The sequence below is a fragment of the Ipomoea triloba genome, chromosome 13 (assembly GCF_003576645.1).
Source record: "Ipomoea triloba cultivar NCNSP0323 chromosome 13, ASM357664v1".
NCBI classification, from domain to species: Eukaryota; Viridiplantae; Streptophyta; class Magnoliopsida; order Solanales; family Convolvulaceae; genus Ipomoea; species Ipomoea triloba.
The window spans coordinates 22,636,813-22,660,506 of record NC_044928.1 but is presented as its reverse complement, the minus strand read 5'-3'; the positions used below and the strand labels follow the sequence as shown (position 1 = coordinate 22,660,506).

Here is a 23,694-nt window from a genome sequence, read left to right as displayed (position 1 = left end):
AAATCATCCAGAAAGGTTGCAAAATATTTGAAACAACTCTTTGCTGTGTAACATGACATGGACCCATTAGAATGAATTAACTCAAACAAAGAATCTACTATATTATTGACCCGACCCGAGGATGGTAAGAAACTCGTCAGTATTTAGCAAACTCACACAATGTACATTTAATATATTAAAAATGAACATTTATTCATGATCTTATCAAGTATTGAAATGATTGCAATTGGCCCAAAAAATTGAGCATATTAGGGTTATGTTTAATTCTTATACCATGGACTGCATTGTCAACTGCAGTTTTATATTACATTGTCAATTGCAAACACAGAATTTAAAAGTTATTTTTGGACTATAATCTACAATGCAATGTAGACCCTGATTCATTGTATAATTTGCCAGTTAGCTAACTTTTCAGTTGCCAAACACATAGTCGAATAATATGCATCTTTGGGTGTTTTTTTTTCCTGAAAAACTGTAATAGGGTTCTAATATTCTCAAGATTTCAAAATTTGCTTATTTCAGCTTAGCCAATTAAAATACCAAAACAAATGAAAATGATATCGCTATTTCACCTCCATCAGATGATGGAGGAATGAGCAGTAGTAATACCAAAACTTGAATATATTCCCAATGTCAAATCACCAAAATCAATGATAAACCAAAATATGTAGTCATTGCCGTTGGCTTGAAAAGTAACAAAAATCACTTACACAATTCATGAACAAACACTATTCAAAGTAACAAAAATCACTTACACAATTCATGAACAAACACTATTCAAAATATACTACGGAGTACTAAATAAAAAGAAAAGAAAAGAGTAAAAACTTCTAATAATAAAATCTACCCGCATTTCAAATTCTTAAACTGCACAAAGCTTTGCAGTGAATGAAATACAAATGTTCAGGCCTTGAAATATTCCTCCCTCTAGAATCTTCACTAGGGGAAATATCATATTCTCATCTATTGAGACGAACCGATATCTCTAATTTTAGAAAACCTATAAGCAGGGGGTATGTTTCATAGATCTTATCTTAAATTAGTGCCCGGAGAATCGCCTTGCACTATGTGTCAGTCACACCCAAACAGTTATCTGTGTATTGTGTTCATGACTTTCAACAGAGACACACGAGATAGCAATTAACACTACCTAGAGAAAGCATAAATAAACAAATGCTGATTTTCATAGGATGAGGAATCATCGATTTACCATGAGGTATGAACCCTTTAGAGCGTTTGACCTGTGTGATTCCCAGAGACAACTGCATTCGGGCAGAGGATTTGAGTAGATTGAATCCTTTCTTGAAGACTTCTTCACTCTCGGTACTATGATGCTATTGCGATCACTCTCAGCTAGCATTGATCCCATTTCATCTTTGAAATCATTCCAACTGTGTAGCAATAATGACTAATTTTCAGGATCTTCAGCAAAGTGGACAAGGAATTAACAGAAAAAGGACAAAACATAAAAAGATACAGAATTCTAGAAAGCCACAGAACCCATGATTTCATTGAGATATTTGCTAATGTGAGAGCTAGATGCCTAATGTTTATTATCATCTCTGTTTAATTAATCCTTTTTCATCTCCTTGTTTAGCAGAGTTCTAAAATATATTTAATCTTTTTAAATTCACCGCTTTTTATATCTTCTGTGGGTAATGGGATTACACTTATAACCTCAACAAGGCAAAGATTATAGCATTGGAGATTATAACCATTAATGTTTAGTGGTGGAAAAAATAAAGAAAAAGGAAATCAAGTTTATGCAAAATTATAGGAAATGATATTTATCACCTTATGCTTGTGTTCTGTAGTAAAGCGACAAGCTTGATTTTGTCTGGTTTAATAGTTTTGGCATGCCCATTATAGAGATAACTCCGATGGCCAATCAAAAAATGAGGGAAGTTTCCTCCTTGAGTAGTGACAAACACTTCGCTAAACAAGCATACCATATAGTCCAGAGCAGCTAATCTTGATGAGTAATTCTAGAAAACCAAAAAATGAAATGCTTAGTTAATCACAAGTGGGATGCTGAGAAAAGAGATGACTTTCATATATCTGTGTAAAAATCGTACACACAGTGCTCTATATATAAGGCAAAGTATAGGAGTAGCCGCATCTCAGCACTCAGATCAAGGCACTCTTGGCTGCCCGAAGGGAGGGGAGGCCAAAGCCCAATCAACATAAAACAAGTCAAGAATAGAGCTTCTCTGCTTCAAGAAGGATTTACGCTCAGCTAGGAGTCCAAGATCTTAATAAAGAGACCAAGTCTGAGCACAACCACTTTGCTCTTCTTAGGGGAGTTCAAGGCACAGCATAACTCCAGAGCTCATCCAAAGCCACCAAGATCGGTACTCAAACCCCTCTTTACATACATAGTTAAATTAGGCTGGCTAACCTAATAAGCCCATGATTTTTCCCAATTGAGTTTTCGCATAATATATTGCATGTCCTTTCTAATATAGCAGCCTCCCAAATCCTCTAAATCAAGTATCCTCTTGATCTAGGACACTCACACTTTGTTTTTGTAAGTCCCCAAGAAACAATGCTTAGATCTTCTAACATCATGTTCATATTAGAATGTGAAAGTCCATCTAACATTCTAGAATCCATTATTAGTCATGTAATAGATAACTTTCGTCTAGTGAACAATATAACAGCAGTAAAGCTCTTAAGCCAAGATTTAATACCTGTAATGGAGCGAGCTCCTCAGTGGTTGCAAGTGTATCCTTTGTCTGTAGGAGGGGAAACATCTCTTGAAGAGGGGCTAGATTTCTCGCTGTTTGGTAAATCTTCCCAGAAGCCAAATAAATTGGAGTGTCTTTGGCAAATCCCATACCTCTAAGCATCATTCCTACCTATCCTGACAAAAATTAACATATAAAGCAAAATAGTAATTAGGATATACACAAACAGAACATCTGAATCCAATTGAATCAAAGATCTTCCAAGTATTAGGAAACAAATATTGGAAAAAATTCAAATAAGTATAATTCATGTGAATCACACATTAGAAACTGAGAGCAAGCAAATAAATATCCTAACTTTTCTAGTTTCTAGTGTTGAGAATTATTTTATGCTAGTGGTATTTAATTATTATACCTTTATGCTAGTATAATTAAAGCATGTGCTCCATCTCAACTAAAAGCCTAAGCTTATAGTTGGACTGCACATATTATATTATATTTATGCTCACACGCCCCCTCAACGTGTGCGGTGGATTTCCGAGCGCAACACGTGGAAGTCTCTTTTTGAGGGTGACGCGGAGATTCGAACCCATGATCTTTTGCATGGCTCTGATACCAAATTAAAGCATGTGCTCCATCTCAACTAAAAGCCTAAGCTTATAGTTGGATTGCACATATTATATTATATTTATGCTCACAAGTATTAGGTAGTGTTATCAGTATTAGGCTTAGTGGAAGAAATTAAGGAAGTAGTGCAGCATTATACTGCAGGATTTAAGGGAGCTCTGTCTTCCTCATGTGTATATATATAGATGTAATCAGCTAATAATAAAAATATAGAATTTTCTTCACCATGATCTGATTTTACATGGTATCAGAGCTTAAGATTCTAGGCTATTTTCTTTCCATTTCTGAAAAACACCATCTTTTCCGGCAACCCGCGACTGATTTATCTCGTTCCGACTTACTTCCGGCTAGTGTGTGAGGAAACTAGCACCACAGCCTCACTCGGAACCTTGTCGCGAAGCCAGGCCAGGAATTCCGTCATCATCTGCCGACGCACGCGCCGTCACGCGCCACCACCATCGCCGGAAATTGCAGACTGTTTTCTGGCCAGATCTCTCTCCTCCGGTCTCCGATCAAGCTGCCGTTTTCTCCCCTGGTTTCGTCTCAAGGAGACGCAGCTAACAGCATTTTCCATATTGTTCGCCGGCGCCGGTCAACGGCACTGTTCCGGTCAGAGGTACTGTTCCGGTGAAACCTTCCAGTTCAGTCGACGATTCCTCTTTCACTCACTTGCTAATATTCTTTTTTGTCAACCATGTCTTCAACTGGTACTGAAGAAACTTCTGGCAGTGTTGAGAATGTTATTTCTAGCTCAGTGTTTGTACCTAATTTATCTGGAAATCCAGTTATTACCTCTGAAAAATTATGTGGGTCACAAAACTACCATTCTTGGTCCGATGCAGTTGAAATGTGGTTTATGGGCCAAGGTGTTAGTGACCATTTGGAAAAGGGGGTAGAAAAGGTTCCAGAAAATGAGAGGGCAATTTGGAAAAGAGTGGATGCCCAACTTTGTAGTCTCCTGTGGCAATCCCTTTCACCTGAGTTAATTCAACTGTTCAGAGTTTTTAAAACATGTGTTGAGGTATGGAATCAAGCTAAGTCCTTATACACTAATGATGTTTCTCAATGTTACACAGTTGTTAATAATTTGGTTAACTTAAAGAAGGATGGTATGAGTATGGAAGCCTTTCTGGGGAAAACTCAAGGTTTATTAACTGAGTTTAATAAGCTGTTACCAACTGGAGGGACACCTGCAGAACAGATTGCCCAACGTGAAAAATTTTTTGTTGTTTTTGTTTTATCTAAACTAGGCCCTGAGTTTGAGAATACTCGAAACCAGATTCTTGGAGATAATGTTGTACCAGGGATCCAAGAATTGTTCAAACGTCTTCTTCAAGTGACTTCTTTTCCTAGTGAGACTTCTGCACCAACCACAGGCCAATCTGCTCTTGTGATCCAAGGAGGTCGAGGTAACAATTTGGGCAACCGAAATAAAGACCGTAGTGGGCAGAAAAACACTAGATATTGTGATTACTGCAATAGATCTGGACACACGCGGGATCGATGCTGGAAGCTGCACGGGAGACCAGTGCCTGCCCCTACAAATGTGGCTCAGCTCAAACAAGAAGATTCAGGTTCTAAAACTATCTCTCTTGCAGAATATGAAGAGTTTGCCCGATTTAAAGCTAGTGCCCAAGCTGCTGTTGTCACTCCTATAGCTCACACCAAAGAGACTCACACAGCCCTTGTTTCTCAATCTGGACCTCTTGGGTCATGGGTCCTTGATTCAGGTGCTTCTGAACATATCTGTGGTAATTCTTCTTTATTAACCCTTTTCACAGATTCTAAGCCTCTTCCATCCATTGTGTTTGGTAATGGATCCATATGTACTGCTCATTGCTCATGGTGTTGGTAAAGCAAGGCCTCTTCCTAATTTACCTTTATCATCAGTTTTGTATATACCTACATGTCCTTTTAACTTGATTTCCATTCATCAACTTACTCACTCTTTGGATTGCCTAGTCACCTTTTCTTCTGATTCTGTTATTATACAGGACCGTCGTTCGGGGAAGACGATTGGCTCGGGGTATGAATCAAAAGGACTATACCGCCTATCCACTCCTGCTTCCGCTGTCTGTAATGCTACTGTTTCTCCTTCCCTTACTCATTGTCGTCTAGGTCATCCAAGTTTGAAGAAACTACAACAACTTGAACCAAGTCTCTCAAAGTTGTCTTCACTAGAGTGTGAATCTTGTCAGTATGGAAAACATTCTAGAACCTCATTTCCTGAACGGGTCAATAAAGTGTCTTCGTCTCCTTTTTCTTTAGTTCACAGTGATATTTGGGGTCCTAGTCGTGTCACATCTGTGTTAGGTTTTAAGTATTTTGTTACTTTTATTGATGACTTTTCTCGTTGTACTTGGGTTTTCCTAATGCAACGACGATCTGAATTGTTCAACATCTTTCAAAAGTTTCATAATGAAATTAAAAATCAATTTGGAGTGTCTATTAAAATTCTTCGGAGTGATAATGCCAGGGAATATTTCAATACTCCTTTGTCTACCCTTCTTGACTCCGAGGGTATTCTCCATGAATCTTCTTGTCCGGACACACCACAACAAAATGGTGTGTCTGAACGAAAAAATAGACATCTAGTGGAGACTGCTCGGACTATGCTTCTTCACTATAAGGTCCCTTCTTGTTTCTGGGGAGATGCTATCCTTCATTCATGTTATCTTATTAACCGTATGCCATCGTCTGTTTTACACGGCAAAATACCTTACCACTTGTTGTTTCCTCAAGAGCCATTACACAAGCTTCCACTCAAGGTTTTTGGTTGCACTTGCTTTGTTCAGGATATTACTCCTGGCCGTGATAAACTCGCACCCAAGTCTTTGAAATGTATTTTTGTGGGATACTCTAGGGTTCAAAAAGGGTTCAGATGTTATTGCCCTGACACACGACGATTCTATGTATCACCAAATGTTACCTTCTTTGAGAACACTCCATTCTTTTCATCTGACTCTACAGGGGTTGTGGATCCTTTTTCTGATGTCTTACCGGTTCCCTCGTTTGAAGGGGGGATAGAAATACCACTTCCTAGTGTCCTACCTCCCACTCCATCACAAACCCAAACTCCATCACAAACCCAAACTGTTTCTCCTTTCCAGTTCACCTATCATCGTCGGTCAACACTACCACCGACCACTACTGCTGCAAACATTGAACCTGCTGATTCATCTCCTGAGCTGTCTCTTCCCTTGGATCCGGTTCCTGCTCCAGTTTCCAGTCCTCCCATTGCTAGTCGGGTAGGTAACAGGTCTACCCGCAATCCCTATCCTATATATAATTTTGTCTCTTATCACCGTTTTTCCCCTGTTTATAATGCCTTCATCTCCAGTTTATCATCTGTTTCTGTTCCAAAATCGGTTAAGGAGGCTCTCTCTCATCCTGATTGGCAACAAGCTATGGTTGATGAAATGGCGGCCTTACATTCATCAGGAACTTGGGACTTGGTTCCATTACCTCCTGGCAAAACAGTTGTTGGTTGTCGATGGGTCTATAACGTCAAAGTTGGACCGGATGGACAGGTAGACAGATTCAAAGCTCGACTAGTAGCAAAGGGGTACACTCAAGTGTTTGGCGTTGATTACACCGATACATTCTCACCTGTGGCCAAGATCTCTTCCATCAGGATTTTTCTCTCTATTGCAGCTATACATCATTGGCCTCTTTACCAGTTAGACATCAAGAATGCATTCTTACATGGGGATCTCAAAGAGGAAGTATATATGGAACAACCTCCTGGTTTTGTTGCTCAAGGGGGGAAGAATAGCTTTGTTTGCAAATTAAAACGCTCTCTTTATGGATTGAAACAGTCTCCACGTGCCTGGTTTGGACGTTTTAGCACAGTTCTACAAGATTTTGGGTTAATTCAGAGCAAAGTGGATCATTCTGTGTTCTATCGGCATCAACAAAGTAAAAGTATTTATCTTGTTGTTTATGTCGATGATATTGTTATCACAGGAGATGATGCGGAAGGAATGGTTCAATTAAAGCAACATCTTTTCGAACACTTTGAGACAAAAGATCTTGGAAAATTGAAGTACTTCTTAGGGATAGAAGTTGCCCAATCAAAGCAAGGGATTTGTATATCTCAACGTAAATATGCTTTAGACATATTAGAGGAAACAGGTATGCTTGATTGCAGACCAATTGATACTCCCATGGATCCTAATATTAAGCTTGTACCAGAACAAGGGAAGCTTTTTTCAGATCCAGGAAGATATCGAAGGTTGGTTGGAAAACTGTTGTACTTAACAGTCACCCGTCCTGACATTTCTTTTGCAATAAGTATCGTGAGTCAATTTTTGGCCTCACCATGTGACAGCCATTGGGATGCTGTCATAAGGATTCTACGATACATCAAGAAGTCTCCCGGAACCGGAGTGTTATATAAAGATCATGGAAACACAGAGATTATTGGTTATACTGATGCAGATTGGGCTGGATGCCCTTGGGATAGAAAATCAACATCAGGATACTGTGTTTTTCTTGGAGGCAACCTAATATCTTGGAAAAGTAAGAAGCAAAATGTGGTGGCTCGATCAAGTGCAGAGGCAGAATATCGGTCAATAGCTTTGGGGACGTGTGAACTAATCTGGTTAAAGCATCTCCTATCTGAATTGAAATTCTCCACAAAAGGACCAATTAAATTGTTGTGCGACAATCAAGCAGCTTTACATATTGCATCCAATCCTGTCTTTCATGAGAGAACAAAACACATCGAGATTGATTGTCATTTTGTTCGTGAAAAGATTGCATCCGGGGAAATTGTTACCTCATTTGTAGGTACAAACGATCAGTTGGCTGACATCTTCACTAAAGCTTTAAGAGGTCCCAGAGTTGAATATTTGTGTAACAAGCTTGGAGCTTTCGACATTCACGCTCCAGCTTGAGGGGGGATGTTGAGAATTATTTTATGCTAGTGGTATTTAATTATTATACCTTTATGCTAGTATTAGGTAGTGTTATCAGTATTAGGCTTAGTGGAAGAAATTAAGGAAGTAGTGCAGCATTATACTGCAGGATTTAAGGGAGCTCTGTCTTCCTCATGTGTATATATATAGATGTAATCAGCTAATAATAAATATATAGAATTTTCTTCACCATGATCTGATTTTACATGGTATCAGAGCCTAAGATTCTAGGCTATTTTCTTTCCATTTCTGAAAAACACCATCTTTTCCGGCAACCCGCGACTGATTTATCTCGTTCCGACTTACTTCCGGCTAGTGTGTGAGGAAACTAGCACCACAGCCTCACTCGGAACCTTGTCGCGAAGCCAGGCCAGGAATTCCGTCATCATCTGCTGACGCACGCGCCGCCACGCGCCACCACCATCGCCGGAAATTGCAGACTGTTTTCTGGCCAGATCTCTCTCCTCCGGTCTCCGATCAAGCTGCCGTTTTCTCCCCTGGTTTCGTCTCAAGGAGACGCAGCTAACAGCATTTTCCAGATTGTTCGCCGGCGCCGGTCAACGCCGGTCAACGGCACTGTTCCGGTCAGAGGTACTGTTCCGGTGAAACCTTCCAGTTCAGTCGACGATTCCTCTTTCACTCACTTGCTAATATTCTTTTTTGTCAACCATGTCTTCAACTGGTACTGAAGAAACTTCTGGCAGTGTTGAGAATGTTATTTCTAGCTCAGTGTTTGTACCTAATTTATCTGGAAATCCAGTTATTACCTCTGAAAAATTATGTGGGTCACAAAACTACCATTCTTGGTCCGATGCAGTTGAAATGTGGTTTATGGGCCAAGGTGTTAGTGACCATTTGGAAAAGGGGGTAGAAAAGGTTCCAGAAAATGAGAGGGCAATTTGGAAAAGAGTGGATGCCCAACTTTGTAGTCTCCTGTGGCAATCCCTTTCACCTGAGTTAATTCAACTGTTCAGAGTTTTTAAAACATGTGTTGAGGTATGGAATCAAGCTAAGTCCTTATACACTAATGATGTTTCTCAATGTTACACAGTTGTTAATAATTTGGTTAACTTAAAGAAGGATGGTATGAGTATGGAAGCCTTTCTGGGGAAAACTCAAGGTTTATTAACTGAGTTTAATAAGCTGTTACCAACTGGAGGGACACCTGCAGAACAGATTGCCCAACGTGAAAAATTTTTTGTTGTTTTTGTTTTATCTAAACTAGGCCCTGAGTTTGAGAATACTCGAAACCAGATTCTTGGAGATAATGTTGTACCAGGGATCCAAGAATTGTTCAAACGTCTTCTTCAAGTGACTTCTTTTCCTAGTGAGACTTCTGCACCAACCACAGGCCAATCTGCTCTTGTGATCCAAGGAGGTCGAGGTAACAATTTGGGCAACCGAAATAAAGACCGTAGTGGGCAGAAAAACACTAGATATTGTGATTACTGCAATAGATCTGGACACACGCGGGATCGATGCTGGAAGCTGCACGGGAGACCAGTGCCTGCCCCTACAAATGTGGCTCAGCTCAAACAAGAAGATTCAGGTTCTAAAACTATCTCTCTTGCAGAATATGAAGAGTTTGCCCGATTTAAAGCTAGTGCCCAAGCTGCTGTTGTCACTCCTATAGCTCACACCAAAGAGACTCACACAGCCCTTGTTTCTCAATCTGGACCTCTTGGGTCATGGGTCCTTGATTCAGGTGCTTCTGAACATATCTGTGGTAATTCTTCTTTATTAACCCTTTTCACAGATTCTAAGCCTCTTCCATCCATTGTGTTTGGTAATGGATCCATATGTACTGCTCATGGTGTTGGTAAAGCAAGGCCTCTTCCTAATTTACCTTTATCATCAGTTTTGTATATACCTACATGTCCTTTTAACTTGATTTCCATTCATCAACTTACTCACTCTTTGGATTGCCTAGTCACCTTTTCTTCTGATTCTGTTATTATACAGGACCGTCGTTCGGGGAAGACGATTGGCTCGGGGTATGAATCAAAAGGACTATACCGCCTATCCACTCCTGCTTCCGCTGTCTGTAATGCTACTGTTTCTCCTTCCCTTACTCATTGTCGTCTAGGTCATCCAAGTTTGAAGAAACTACAACAACTTGAACCAAGTCTCTCAAAGTTGTCTTCACTAGAGTGTGAATCTTGTCAGTATGGAAAACATTCTAGAACCTCATTTCCTGAACGGGTCAATAAAGTGTCTTCGTCTCCTTTTTCTTTAGTTCACAGTGATATTTGGGGTCCTAGTCGTGTCACATCTGTGTTAGGTTTTAAGTATTTTGTTACTTTTATTGATGACTTTTCTCGTTGTACTTGGGTTTTCCTAATGCAACGACGATCTGAATTGTTCAACATCTTTCAAAAGTTTCATAATGAAATTAAAAATCAATTTGGAGTGTCTATTAAAATTCTTCGGAGTGATAATGCCAGGGAATATTTCAATACTCCTTTGTCTACCCTTCTTGACTCCGAGGGTATTCTCCATGAATCTTCTTGTCCGGACACACCACAACAAAATGGTGTGTCTGAACGAAAAAATAGACATCTAGTGGAGACTGCTCGGACTATGCTTCTTCACTATAAGGTCCCTTCTTGTTTCTGGGGAGATGCTATCCTTCATTCATGTTATCTTATTAACCGTATGCCATCGTCTGTTTTACACGGCAAAATACCTTACCACTTGTTGTTTCCTCAAGAGCCATTACACAAGCTTCCACTCAAGGTTTTTGGTTGCACTTGCTTTGTTCAGGATATTACTCCTGGCCGTGATAAACTCGCACCCAAGTCTTTGAAATGTATTTTTGTGGGATACTCTAGGGTTCAAAAAGGGTTCAGATGTTATTGCCCTGACACACGACGATTCTATGTATCACCAAATGTTACCTTCTTTGAGAACACTCCATTCTTTTCATCTGACTCTACAGGGGTTGTGGATCCTTTTTCTGATGTCTTACCGGTTCCCTCGTTTGAAGGGGGGATAGAAATACCACTTCCTAGTGTCCTACCTCCCACTCCATCACAAACCCAAACTCCATCACAAACCCAAACTGTTTCTCCTTTCCAGTTCACCTATCATCGTCGGTCAACACTACCACCGACCACTACTGCTGCAGACATTGAACCTGCTGATTCATCTCCTGAGCTGTCTCTTCCCTTGGATCCGGTTCCTGCTCCAGTTTCCAGTCCTCCCATTGCTAGTCGGGTAGGTAACAGGTCTACCCGCAATCCCTATCCTATATATAATTTTGTCTCTTATCACCGTTTTTCCCCTGTTTATAATGCCTTCATCTCCAGTTTATCATCTGTTTCTGTTCCAAAATCGGTTAAGGAGGCTCTCTCTCATCCTGATTGGCAACAAGCTATGGTTGATGAAATGGCGGCCTTACATTCATCAGGAACTTGGGACTTGGTTCCATTACCTCCTGGCAAAACAGTTGTTGGTTGTCGATGGGTCTATAACGTCAAAGTTGGACCGGATGGACAGGTAGACAGATTCAAAGCTCGACTAGTAGCAAAGGGGTACACTCAAGTGTTTGGCGTTGATTACACCGATACATTCTCACCTGTGGCCAAGATCTCTTCCATCAGGATTTTTCTCTCTATTGCAGCTATACATCATTGGCCTCTTTACCAGTTAGACATCAAGAATGCATTCTTACATGGGGATCTCAAAGAGGAAGTATATATGGAACAACCTCCTGGTTTTGTTGCTCAAGGGGGGAAGAATAGCTTTGTTTGCAAATTAAAACGCTCTCTTTATGGATTGAAACAGTCTCCACGTGCCTGGTTTGGACGTTTTAGCACAGTTCTACAAGATTTTGGGTTAATTCAGAGCAAAGTGGATCATTCTGTGTTCTATCGGCATCAACAAAGTAAAAGTATTTATCTTGTTGTTTATGTCGATGATATTGTTATCACAAGAGATGATGCGGAAGGAATGGTTCAATTAAAGCAACATCTTTTCGAACACTTTGAGACAAAAGATCTTGGAAAATTGAAGTACTTCTTAGGGATAGAAGTTGCCCAATCAAAGCAAGGGATTTGTATATCTCAACGTAAATATGCTTTAGACATATTAGAGGAAACAGGTATGCTTGATTGCAGACCAATTGATACTCCCATGGATCCTAATATTAAGCTTGTACCAGAACAAGGGAAGCTTTTTTCAGATCCAGGAAGATATCGAAGGTTGGTTGGAAAACTGTTGTACTTAACAGTCACCCGTCCTGACATTTCTTTTGCAATAAGTATCGTGAGTCAATTTTTGGCCTCACCATGTGACAGCCATTGGGATGCTGTCATAAGGATTCTACGATACATCAAGAAGTCTCCCGGAACCGGAGTGTTATATAAAGATCATGGAAACACAGAGATTATTGGTTATACTGATGCAGATTGGGCTGGATGCCCTTGGGATAGAAAATCAACATCAGGATACTGTGTTTTTCTTGGAGGCAACCTAATATCTTGGAAAAGTAAGAAGCAAAATGTGGTGGCTCGATCAAGTGCAGAGGCAGAATATCGGTCAATAGCTTTGGGGACGTGTGAACTAATCTGGTTAAAGCATCTCCTATCTGAATTGAAATTCTCCACAAAAGGACCAATTAAATTGTTGTGCGACAATCAAGCAGCTTTACATATTGCATCCAATCCTGTCTTTCATGAGAGAACAAAACACATCGAGATTGATTGTCATTTTGTTCGTGAAAAGATTGCATCCGGGGAAATTGTTACCTCATTTGTAGGTACAAACGATCAGTTGGCTGACATCTTCACTAAAGCTTTAAGAGGTCCCAGAGTTGAATATTTGTGTAACAAGCTTGGAGCTTTCGACATTCACGCTCCAGCTTGAGGGGGGATGTTGAGAATTATTTTATGCTAGTGGTATTTAATTATTATACCTTTATGCTAGTATTAGGTAGTGTTATCAGTATTAGGCTTAGTGGAAGAAATTAAGGAAGTAGTGCAGCATTATACTGCAGGATTTAAGGGAGCTCTGTCTTCCTCATGTGTATATATATAGATGTAATCAGCTAATAATAAAAATATAGAATTTTCTTCACCATGATCTGATTTTACACTAGTGTAAGTGTGAATAAATATTAAACAAATGTTGAGGCTAAGACATGCAAGTTTACGAGTTTCAAAAAGACAAAAGCATTATAGATATTAATAAAAAGTTGATTTAGCAAATATAGAAAACTGTTGAAGTTGGCACAATAATTTTGGCTTTTATCCATACAGTGGAGGAACACTTTTGATATTTAATATTAAGAAAATTGATTCAATATTAATCCTCTAAATATGTGAAGTTAATTGTGAAAATTATTAGTCGAATATGAGTGTGTAAATATATCTAACCTCTAAGGGGGACATAGGACATCTTCCATTTATACGATTCAGACCAGGTGAATCTACACGACCTCTTTGCTTGAACTTGTTTCCCCATCCTTTTTCACGTAATGCATCCATTTCAGCTTTTTCAGCCTCTCCACCATCATACACACAACATGAGAAGGCAACCATATCCTACAGAATAAGAGAATGAAGAACAACTTTTGACCATGATATCAGATATTAAATGTTACAAGAAAAGAACATTTCAACAAAGTAGAACTATGGGGGACATAGAGAGATATGATTATACCTCCTCAAATCGAAGATGAATGGACACATAGTTCCCTTGAAAACTGGAGCTCTTCTCAATCATTCGGCTGACTAACTTCTTTGCAAGGATTGATATAGCAGAAGAGAATTTCAAAGCTTCATAGTTAGCTAGGCATCTCAAGAACTGAATATGAGATGGCACATTCACTGCCAATCTATTTGCAAAAGGAGAAATACGAACAACCCTGTATTACGAAACACAATTATCCAATAAGATATAATGTTGTACACATTCATTGCCAATCTATTTGCAAAAGGAGAAATACGGAACCCTGTATTATGAAACACAATTATCCAATAAGATATAATGTTGTACCATTCTTTTTCTGAGCGCAATAGGGTCCTATTTCATTTTCTTCTGATCATTAAAAAAATGAAATTGATATGTGGTTTCATAAACAACACGCACACACACACAGAATACTCAACTTGAAAGTGGGATGTAATTCCTCTGCATTTATGTAAAAGAAACTACATTAATGATAACTAGCTTATTGATTATGGGCAACGCAACTTTTTTCCTTTGCTTTTCCTAGAAGATGATTATATCATATTTCAACAAAATGTACAAGCTTCAAACCATGTCAAAGAAGTAACCCAAAAGCACATTGAACATTTTGGTTCTACACACAAACTTTCCTTGAAGCTATACCTTTGGGCTTTTCAGCCAAAGAAAAGATGGGAAAGCATCAGTAAATAATGTGCATCAGGGGAATTAATAGATTTTGGTGCTTTTTGGCTTTTTTGCATGTGTATTTACAATAAAAAAGAGGTGATATTAATGTGCATCTAGTTAGTTCAGAATAAATATTATTGCACGGTAATATGCAAGGTTAATGTATCTGTACATAGCACTGCTCTCACACACTACGAAGTGGTCTAATTAATTCAATCACTGTAAAAGAAAATTTGAAAGAAAGGAGCATGAGAATGCAGTGCTTCTTGGTAGGTGATTCTAATGATTGACAACATAGATTTTTCAAATTCTTAATTGAACAGGAAATATTTAATCAAATGCAAATGGACAGAGACAGTGATAAGTAGTTACCGTTCCTCAAGCAAGAAAGGATAGACCTCTTCCAAGTAGTAATTGGCAGGTGCCCAAGCCTGGACATGAATGTTTGGGATATTGCTGATGTTGTATCCATATATTGCCATCAATTCTGCAGGCAATTCTTTGACCACTTCGACATAGTCTTTAAGGGTGGAAATGAAATGGTCTTCATTATAGATATCAGCAAACTCACTGAATTGTACAAAATGAAAGAATGCTCATGAAAAATGTAGTAAAAATAAAGCTTCTGTTAAATATATGTGGTAAATATCAAATACGCGTAGAGACAAATGAATCATGGATAGTGATGCCAAGAGATACAGGTCTTGCTTAGAAAGTAGGGTCCCGCTTTTGGAATCCAGTGACATAAAATCACATGTTAAATGCAGTTAGACAGTTAAATATATTAGCATATAAGAATGATAAGAAATCTAAACGTTAGAGTACAAAATTTGACTTGATTTGATAGAAAGAAAAAGGAAAGAGGAACAGCTCATTATGAAATGGTGTTTTACACATAATGTTACACACATGTATAAGAAAATGCTATGTTCCACATGGAATAATTTGTTTAATTTCTTTCCCAGGCATAGTAGTCACAGAAGTACACCCTCAACTCTCAAGCTTGCAGAAATAACAAACTCCCAAAAGAACTTGGACAAATTTTTAAAGAGATGACAAAGACATCAATCTCAAAATGTGAAAATCTAGCACAAGGAGCGAACCTTAAGGGGATCAATATAAAAACAAGGATGAAAATCTCGCAAACTCACCTGGAGTCCCTCCAAACATTGTGAAATTCAAGATGAGGGATGACCAGTGTTGCGTTCAATAATCCAGCAACTGCCACTGCATTGCAGATCTGCAGATTAAGCAATTATGATGGAGACATGATGTGTTCGGCATACACTTTGGAGAAAGGTGAAACCAAAGTAGAAAATCTGCTGGTTGACTATATAGTATATACAAATCACGCACCGATGATCTTTGCTGATTAAGGCCACCATTAGCCTCAATAATTATGTAAAGATTGGATGACTCTGAAGACACTAAACATTTCACATCAGGTCTCCTTCATAATGCAAATATCTTCATCTATGAAGAATAGCCACTTAAAAACGAACCATTTTCTGAAGCAATCCATCTTACAATGAACAAGGTCAGAAAACAATATAAAAAGTCTGAAGAATGAAATACCTAGACGCAGAGCAGCAGAAGTGTTTGAGCAATGCTTTTGCTCTCTTAGCTTCCTTTTGTATATCCAGACATGTGACAACTGCATAATGTGATGCATAATTTCCACTTATTACCAAAAGATCAATTAATTCGTTAAATATAAAATATTTTATACGAAAAAAAAAAAGATAAAAATCAGAGAAAATGAGAGAGCAGACGATAAAAAGGAACTAATCAAACCTCAAGAGTAGAAGAATTGTCGGCATCAATGTCGGTCCATAGCCTCCGGAAGATCTCGTGGCTGCGGTAGACGGCAGCCTGCGGTGAAGGAGTGTGAAAGAGGGAGAACAGGGGACGCAGGCAGCTGATGAGGCCGGAGAAGTAGAGGAGTGGGAGGAGAAGCAGTGAGCACCGGAGAAGAACCCGGCGCCTGCGGTAGTGGAGCTGTAGCTTCCGGCGAGAGTGGCGGTGGGGCGGCGAGGTGGGAGTATGAGCGTCGGTGGTAGCCCCGTAATCAATGCCGATTTTTGAGGCCATGCAATACAGACTGTGCGCTGTCAGAGAATAGATCGGAAAATTTAAATTAATTGACAGAAATTTATACAAGGTAAAGTACACTGTAATAGAGTGACGTTAAGTGTTCGTCAGCTTCTTCTTTTTTCTTTTTTTTTTGGCTTTTTTCTTTTTCCAACATCATTAATTTATGGGTAAGTTACCAGTGAGACTATCTCACAAAATGAGACAAGTCACTTCAAGATGTAAACATAATACTCCGTAATTATAGTGAAAAAGGTAATAATGTTAATATTGTTTATTACATGTTTTTTTTAAACATATAATATTAAGATATATTCCGTAATATGTAGAGGTTGAGCAATTACTTATGAGAAAATTATAATGCTAATTATTAATAAATTGATTGATTTTTACTTATGAGAGAATATGTAATACTTGTGATTAAAATTGTAATATTTTTAAATCAAATGTAATATTAAGAGTTAAAAAGTTACTTATGAACAAAATTGTAATATTTATGATAGAAAATGTAAAACGAAGTACTTATTAAAAAATTCGACCAGTTTCACGGATGAGTATTTGTGAGACAATCTCATAAGAAATTTTGCCTAGTAATATTATTTCTTGTAAACTATTTATTATAGTTTTGTTAAGAGTTAATTCCATTTTTTGTCCTATATTTATAGATGGCAGTCCATTTTTAATCATTTTTTTTTCAGAACATCTCCTTTGGTCATAGCATTATTGTAGCATCACTATTTTTTTTTGTTTTACGTCAATAAATATGTTTAAATGACATTTTCTTGGTAATAGAACAATACAAAAGGTTCTACATCTTCCAAAAAAACATATACATTGATCTAGGGCCGATCCAAAGGTTTTATAGGCCTCTAGGCAAAATTTAAAAAAAAAAAAAAGGCCCTATATATATAATAAAAAAAAAATTGTTTCTGAATGATCTATTTGTTTACTTAATTTTTTTTTTCCACTTTGGGATGAATGTTTTTTAGGTAACATTGTATAACAAAATTATTATAAAATCGATCTTAACAAAAAAAAGGAACAAAAGCAACTGACACTTATATGAATCAATCAATCCGAATTAGTCAATCGAAAATCTAAGTATTTGAGTGGTTGGTGTGGCGTAGGCGCGATCGGCGACCCTTATACTCCTGGGCGGCGTGAGCGGTGGGTGTGCGGCAACGTACGTCAACTTCAGTCTTTGTGAGTTCAGTTCTCGACTTTCAGAAACGATTAACCATATTTTTTTAATATATAATAAGTAATATAGATTATATATAATACTCCGTATATCTTATGGCGTATGGGTTCCCTATAGAGATGGCCCTGGGCAGGTGCCCACCCTGAACCCCCCTGAGGGTCGGCCCTGCATTGATCATACATTCATTTTTGGATTAACGAGGTAAACCACACTCCTCACTTGATCATACATTCATTGATAGCATAGATAAGGGTCAAATAGACCCTCAAACTATACCGAAATGTGCCATTGGGCCCTTGAACTTCAAAAAACTCCAATTAGGCCCTTAAACTTGTTATTTTGAAGCAAATAAACACTTTAACTTATTTGTGACCTATAATTGCAGGTTAACAAGAATTTTAGCCAACTCCGACGATTGTTTAATCTCCTTGCTTTACTAGTAATCGGGCCAAAACATATCTTTAATTGCATACTAGTACTAAAAAATAAATAATATTTGATGTTATAATTTATATAATTATATATCAATCCAACTATTCTTAATATATATTATAACAAATTTATTCCGTGCATCGCACGAGTAAAAATAATAGTATGTTAAATACAAATACATAATCTAAATGTCATTTTGAACCAAGGTCTACACAGTATAAGATGAACCCTCATCCATGTTTAGCTTAAAAGTTCCATGCTATGTTTTAAACTTTAAATGTACTTCAGTTCAAAGTTTAGGACATTTATTCAGCTTAACTTCCCAGTAGTCTGAGTATAACATTGTAACATAGGAACTTGACAACAAATTACTTGCCAAAAGTAAAATGACTCTGGAAGATAAGATACAAAGTTAAATAAGCAGGGCTTAGTCTCTTGACTAGCTCAAGAGGACACCTTTTCTATCCATCTAGGCAGCACCTCCTACCCTATCACGAGGAATCAGGCGCAATTCCGATCCATGTTTGAGGAAAACATTTCCTGAAATAAAGCAAAAAAAGTTTTAATTCATCTACTAAATCATGGAATCAATGCACAACAAGACAATATTAACAAGCAACGAAATTGAATGTTGATCATATGAATGATAAAGCATTCAAATGTGTCACATAAATTTCATTATTGGCAACATTAAATCTCCTTGGTCTGGCAAAACACAAAACCATCAATCTATCTATCTTCTCAGAGTTATGTTTACTGTAAAAATTTTAAGTCCTACAGTGGCACTTAGTTGAAAGAAGACATCTTCATGCTCACTAGACCTCATCCCCGACCCACCAGAGACCGCAAATTATACTATGGACCATGGCCCACATCGCAATGTGGATCACAGATAAATGCTCATTTTTAGTATATTAAATGTCAACGATCCATTTTGTAAGGTAGACCATGGTCCATGGTATACTGATTGACCAAAGACAAGAAGGAAATACTATACTCCTAGTAATCATGGAATACAAAGTTAACCTAAAGGAGTAAGAATCTCTAGCAAACTCAACAGCCTGGGAGGAAAAGACCTAAAGGAATAGGACATTGGAGAAGCCAAGTCATGCATGCCTTCCTCGTTCACTTCTTCGTGCCGAAAGAACTCTACATCATCAAAGGAGCCCTTTCTTGCATCTCCTAGGGATACTTATCCTCTATTACAAAATCCATTGAGAGTGGGACAACTCCATAAACAAATATTCTCTCTTAGCTCCACAAAAGGGATATTATCTCTAATCCTTCAGCTCCATAGTCAACACAAGCACAAACTCTATAGCACCAACATTTATGCATGTTTATTTGCGTTGGTTATCAGGCTTATGTTGAACCAGTAATGTTAAGAAAAACACAAACGTACACACAATGAAATGACAAATGGAATACAAATAGTTTATCTCTGTCTTATCCACCCCACATCAGAATTGATAACTTTTAGTACAACTTTTAGAGGATAAATTTACAGACAGACAGTGTGACATAAGAGATCTGTAGAAAACAGAAAATAGAGAGAGACAAAGCACGGATGTAGGACTAATAGAAAAAGGATAAGTCCAACAAAGAATTAATGCAGTAATTATAGTCAACTTATGCCACTAACTTGCAGCAATATTACACGTTACTCCTTCCATCTACTCAAGAATACTTGCAAGAATATGGATAATTCTCATTCAAAATTAAGGCACCACACTGTAAACACCTACAATAGCTAGAGGTTGCCATCATGACAACCTCTGAACTTAACTAAATTTCTACATAATACCCATGAAATTAATCAAATTGCTTTGCTGCTTGCTAAGTAATATCTTTGTCATTTAATCTTCATATCTAGGGCTATCTATCCCTTTTCAACAATGTGAAATACAATACACACAGAAAGTCTTTTCCTTTTGCTTACACCTACATTTCATAGCTCTTTGATCTTGTATTTATTTACTTATTTATTTATCATTCCTTGAACCATAATAGCTTACCAATTATAATGTGAGTCACCTGTGATAGCCATCCACTTATTCCACTCTGATATATATATGTAGATATGCATACATAGATGTGGGCATATATGTGTGTAAGTGTGTGTGTATTTATTTAAATAAACACACACCTACACAAAACAAAATAAAGGAAAACTATTTGCTCCAACTAAAAGATGCAGGAAAACCAAGGAGCCAAGATCTAGTTTAACTTACAATCTTTAATGTCCAGGGTCCAATTAACCATTTAGTTTACTCTATATTTAGGAGAGCCAACAAGACCATTATGTGATGAAGAAAATCATTGTAGGAACCATCATGGAACCATTAAGATGTAAGGACTGAAAAATGTTCCAAGAACCTCAAACATGCATCTTATAGTGGGGATCAATCAGCCTATATTCATTCCAAGGGCACTATGCAATCCAACTTGGCAACTTGCTCATAGTGCATAGTGCATTATTATCATTATTTCATCTAATTAAAATATAAAATTCCTTCACTTCACACCGTTTGAGCCTCTACATTTTGTTTCTTTTCCCCTGTAAGTTATGTGACTGGACTATGTCAATGGGAGTTCTACACTCCCATACAAGATCACATTAAAAAGTTCAATAGGTTCTTGGGTATTTCATGCCGTGTTGATGATGACAGCATTAATAAACCATAAGTAACAGGGTGGCACCTAAGAATGTCAAGTGTGCTTGCATCACACATAGCACAATAGATAATAACCAAATGGGAAGTGGGCACCATAAGTACCACCAACATGAGCCTAACAGGCTAGAAAACAAAAAGCAGATTGGTGGCATTTATAGACCTTGGAAGGCACACTACCAAACTTGGAAGTGTGCCCATTTATAGACTTAAGGAAATGAGAGTGGAAAGAGAAAAATGCATAGATATCAAATACTTGTCTGACCTGGATTTTGAACTTGCTAAAATCACTTGGTTATAATAAAGATACCACAAATAACAAAGAAAAATGCACATATTGAATGGTCAGCCAGGAATTGCTCCTAGAGCAAAATAAGTTAGTAACAACTAACAAGACAAAAGCAAAAATGCTGTTCCTTAGAGAAGCTTCTATCCTTTTATATTGCATGGGTTCTTTTAATATCATCCCTTTCCCTGACAAAGCTGTATTACTTCTCCGGGACTGTTAGCTTATGCATCAGTAGTAACATTACTTCCACACATTGCAAGATGCCTTAAATACTAAGCGAAAAATAATTCCAAGCACTTCACAAGGACACAAGGTACTAATACAGAATAAAGTTGAGAAGAATAAAGGTACCTGCACTTTGTTGAGGGTTGATTCCTACTCCATCTAAACAAAGAAAACCAAATAGATCAAGTCAATTTTCATCAAGAAAACCCTATATATTAAAAAAAACCACCACTAACAAGCAGTAGTAAACAAATTTTACTACACATTTTAATTCTGTAAATGAAAATTTGTTATAATATTTAATTTTCCTTTATTTTTCAATTGGGATTTTATTCAACAGCCTAAGAGAAGAAAAAAGTGCAACAAGAATTTCTGCAATTCATCATGAGGCAAGGTAGAAATCAAAACGTAGTACAATATGTTAGACACGCTTCAACATTGAACTTTTTAAATTTTTATTTACAAAAACCACCAGCCACAACAGAATTGAAATTTGTTCATAAATATAGACACAGACAAAACATATACATATATTTGTATGCGTACGCATATACGAAAATCAAATACCATTAGTGATGATAGCGCTGGTTTGGGGAGGTACTTTGAATTCCTCGGCGGCGAATTTAAGAACGGCGGTGAAAGGGGCGGCCTCCGGGACGCTGAAACTGAAGTAGAGTAGAACGAGGGTGATTTTGAACGGATGTTAAACAGATTCGCAAGATGAAATTCAGAAAAGAAAAATGATCAAGAAAAATGGAAGGGCAAAAGCGTGGATACTCACACTTTGAAGGGCAGTTTGGGATCGGAAGTGAGGGTGACCTTGAACGAAACCTTGCCTCCAGCGCTAGCCATGTCTTCTTCCTCCTTTACGAGTTGGGCGCAGCTTTGTCGTCGAAGGTCTGGGCAATTTATAATTGTTTATATTGTGGCTTGTTTGGTTAAACCAGGATTTGAAACTTACCATTCCTACTTAGACCATCTCACAAATACTTATCTTAAGAATAAATATATTTATACTAAAAAAATGTAATACAAATTATAAATAAAGTGTTTATTACTTGTAAAAGAAAGTGTAATATTTAAAAAAAAATAATACTTTTACATTAGTATTATATTTTTCCTAAGTAACAAATACTTGTCAACATTATTTATAAAGAGAGTATAATACTTCGAGGAAAAATGTAATGTTTTCACATTTGATTTAAGAGTATTACATTTTTCATCAAAAGTAACAAACACTTTATTTCTTATTATTACACATTTTTCAGTATAAGTATTACAATTCCATATTGATCAGACCTAACACACAAATGTGACCCTTCCTATTATTATATTAGTAAATTCTACTTCGATATATGGGTATCTGACAATTAGGCTAACCTTTCTCATTTTTAAAATATCATATCATTATATTTGTAATTATCGCAATTCACTTTCAATTCATACAATTCTTTTTCGACGTTAAAAAATGGTCTCACTTTTACTTTTTACATCACATAAAAAATTATTTTCTACAATTAATCTATTTTATCAATAATATATATATATATATATATATATATATATATATATATATATATATATATATATATATATATATATATATATATATATAGTGTGTGTGTGTGTGTGTGTTTTTTTCAAGTGAGAACATGCTCTCATGTAAAAAAGTGAGAACTAATTTGGTGCATCCATTTAGATAAATGAACAGTTGAGATTGCTAGGCCCGAGGTACCATGGTAGGCAAGTAGGTCTCATTCAATAGACATTGTGTGGCCCGAGCTTGGACTACTTCAAAGTGTCCTTACTTTTATTTTATTTTATTTTATTTTTTCTATTTTATTTTATTTTTTTTAATTTTTTTTTGTGGGAAGGAGGTCCAATGCAAGTAAGGTATACAACTTTGACCTCTTATGTCTATGGAGTATGGTGACTAGTAACCTCATTCATATGGGGTTTTTATATGCAACTGATTATTGTACACCCAAGCAGACCACTTGGTGGAGGCAATCTTTGTAGGTCTCCCCGTGGCGAGGCTGTGTAAAGGATACAAGCTTGAAGGGAAGTTAGCGGGAGAGCAATATGTAGGGGTGATGCAATCACTTAGTGTGGATGATATTGTGCGATTCAGAGTGCCCTTGACGGTACCCCTTGCCGAGGAGGATGAGGCACCACCACTCTACATTTCCTTAGG

At 37.4% G+C, this 23,694-nt stretch overlaps 2 protein-coding genes across 3 annotated transcripts; both read right to left on the bottom strand.

The window, feature by feature from the left end:
- Positions 1 to 718: 718 nt before the first annotated feature.
- LOC116000835 (O-fucosyltransferase 10-like) lies at positions 719 to 16,768 on the bottom strand. 2 transcript variants are annotated; one of them, XM_031240681.1, is made up of 10 exons: positions 16,385 to 16,768; positions 16,166 to 16,244; positions 15,947 to 16,017; positions 15,742 to 15,830; positions 14,963 to 15,160; positions 13,895 to 14,099; positions 13,609 to 13,776; positions 2,691 to 2,858; positions 1,795 to 1,985; positions 719 to 1,391 (listed from the first exon to the last, which is right to left on the bottom strand). In XM_031240681.1, exons 1-10 carry the CDS (start codon positions 16,679 to 16,681, stop codon positions 1,199 to 1,201), a joined length of 1,659 nt encoding a protein of 552 aa, XP_031096541.1. In that variant the 5' UTR covers positions 16,682 to 16,768; the 3' UTR covers positions 719 to 1,198. The 2 variants fall into 2 exon arrangements, with proteins under 2 accessions (XP_031096541.1, XP_031096542.1); XM_031240682.1 differs by having other exon boundaries at positions 15,947 to 16,008.
- A 1,785-nt stretch (positions 16,769 to 18,553) lies between these two features.
- Positions 18,554 to 22,439, bottom strand: LOC116002999 (ubiquitin-fold modifier 1). The gene is made up of 4 exons (XM_031243183.1): positions 22,282 to 22,439; positions 22,068 to 22,165; positions 21,627 to 21,659; positions 18,554 to 18,854 (listed from the first exon to the last, which is right to left on the bottom strand). The coding sequence occupies exons 1-4, from the start codon at positions 22,350 to 22,352 to the stop codon at positions 18,784 to 18,786; spliced, it is 273 nt and encodes a 90-aa protein (XP_031099043.1). The 5' UTR covers positions 22,353 to 22,439; the 3' UTR covers positions 18,554 to 18,783.
- Positions 22,440 to 23,694: the final 1,255 nt, after the last annotated feature.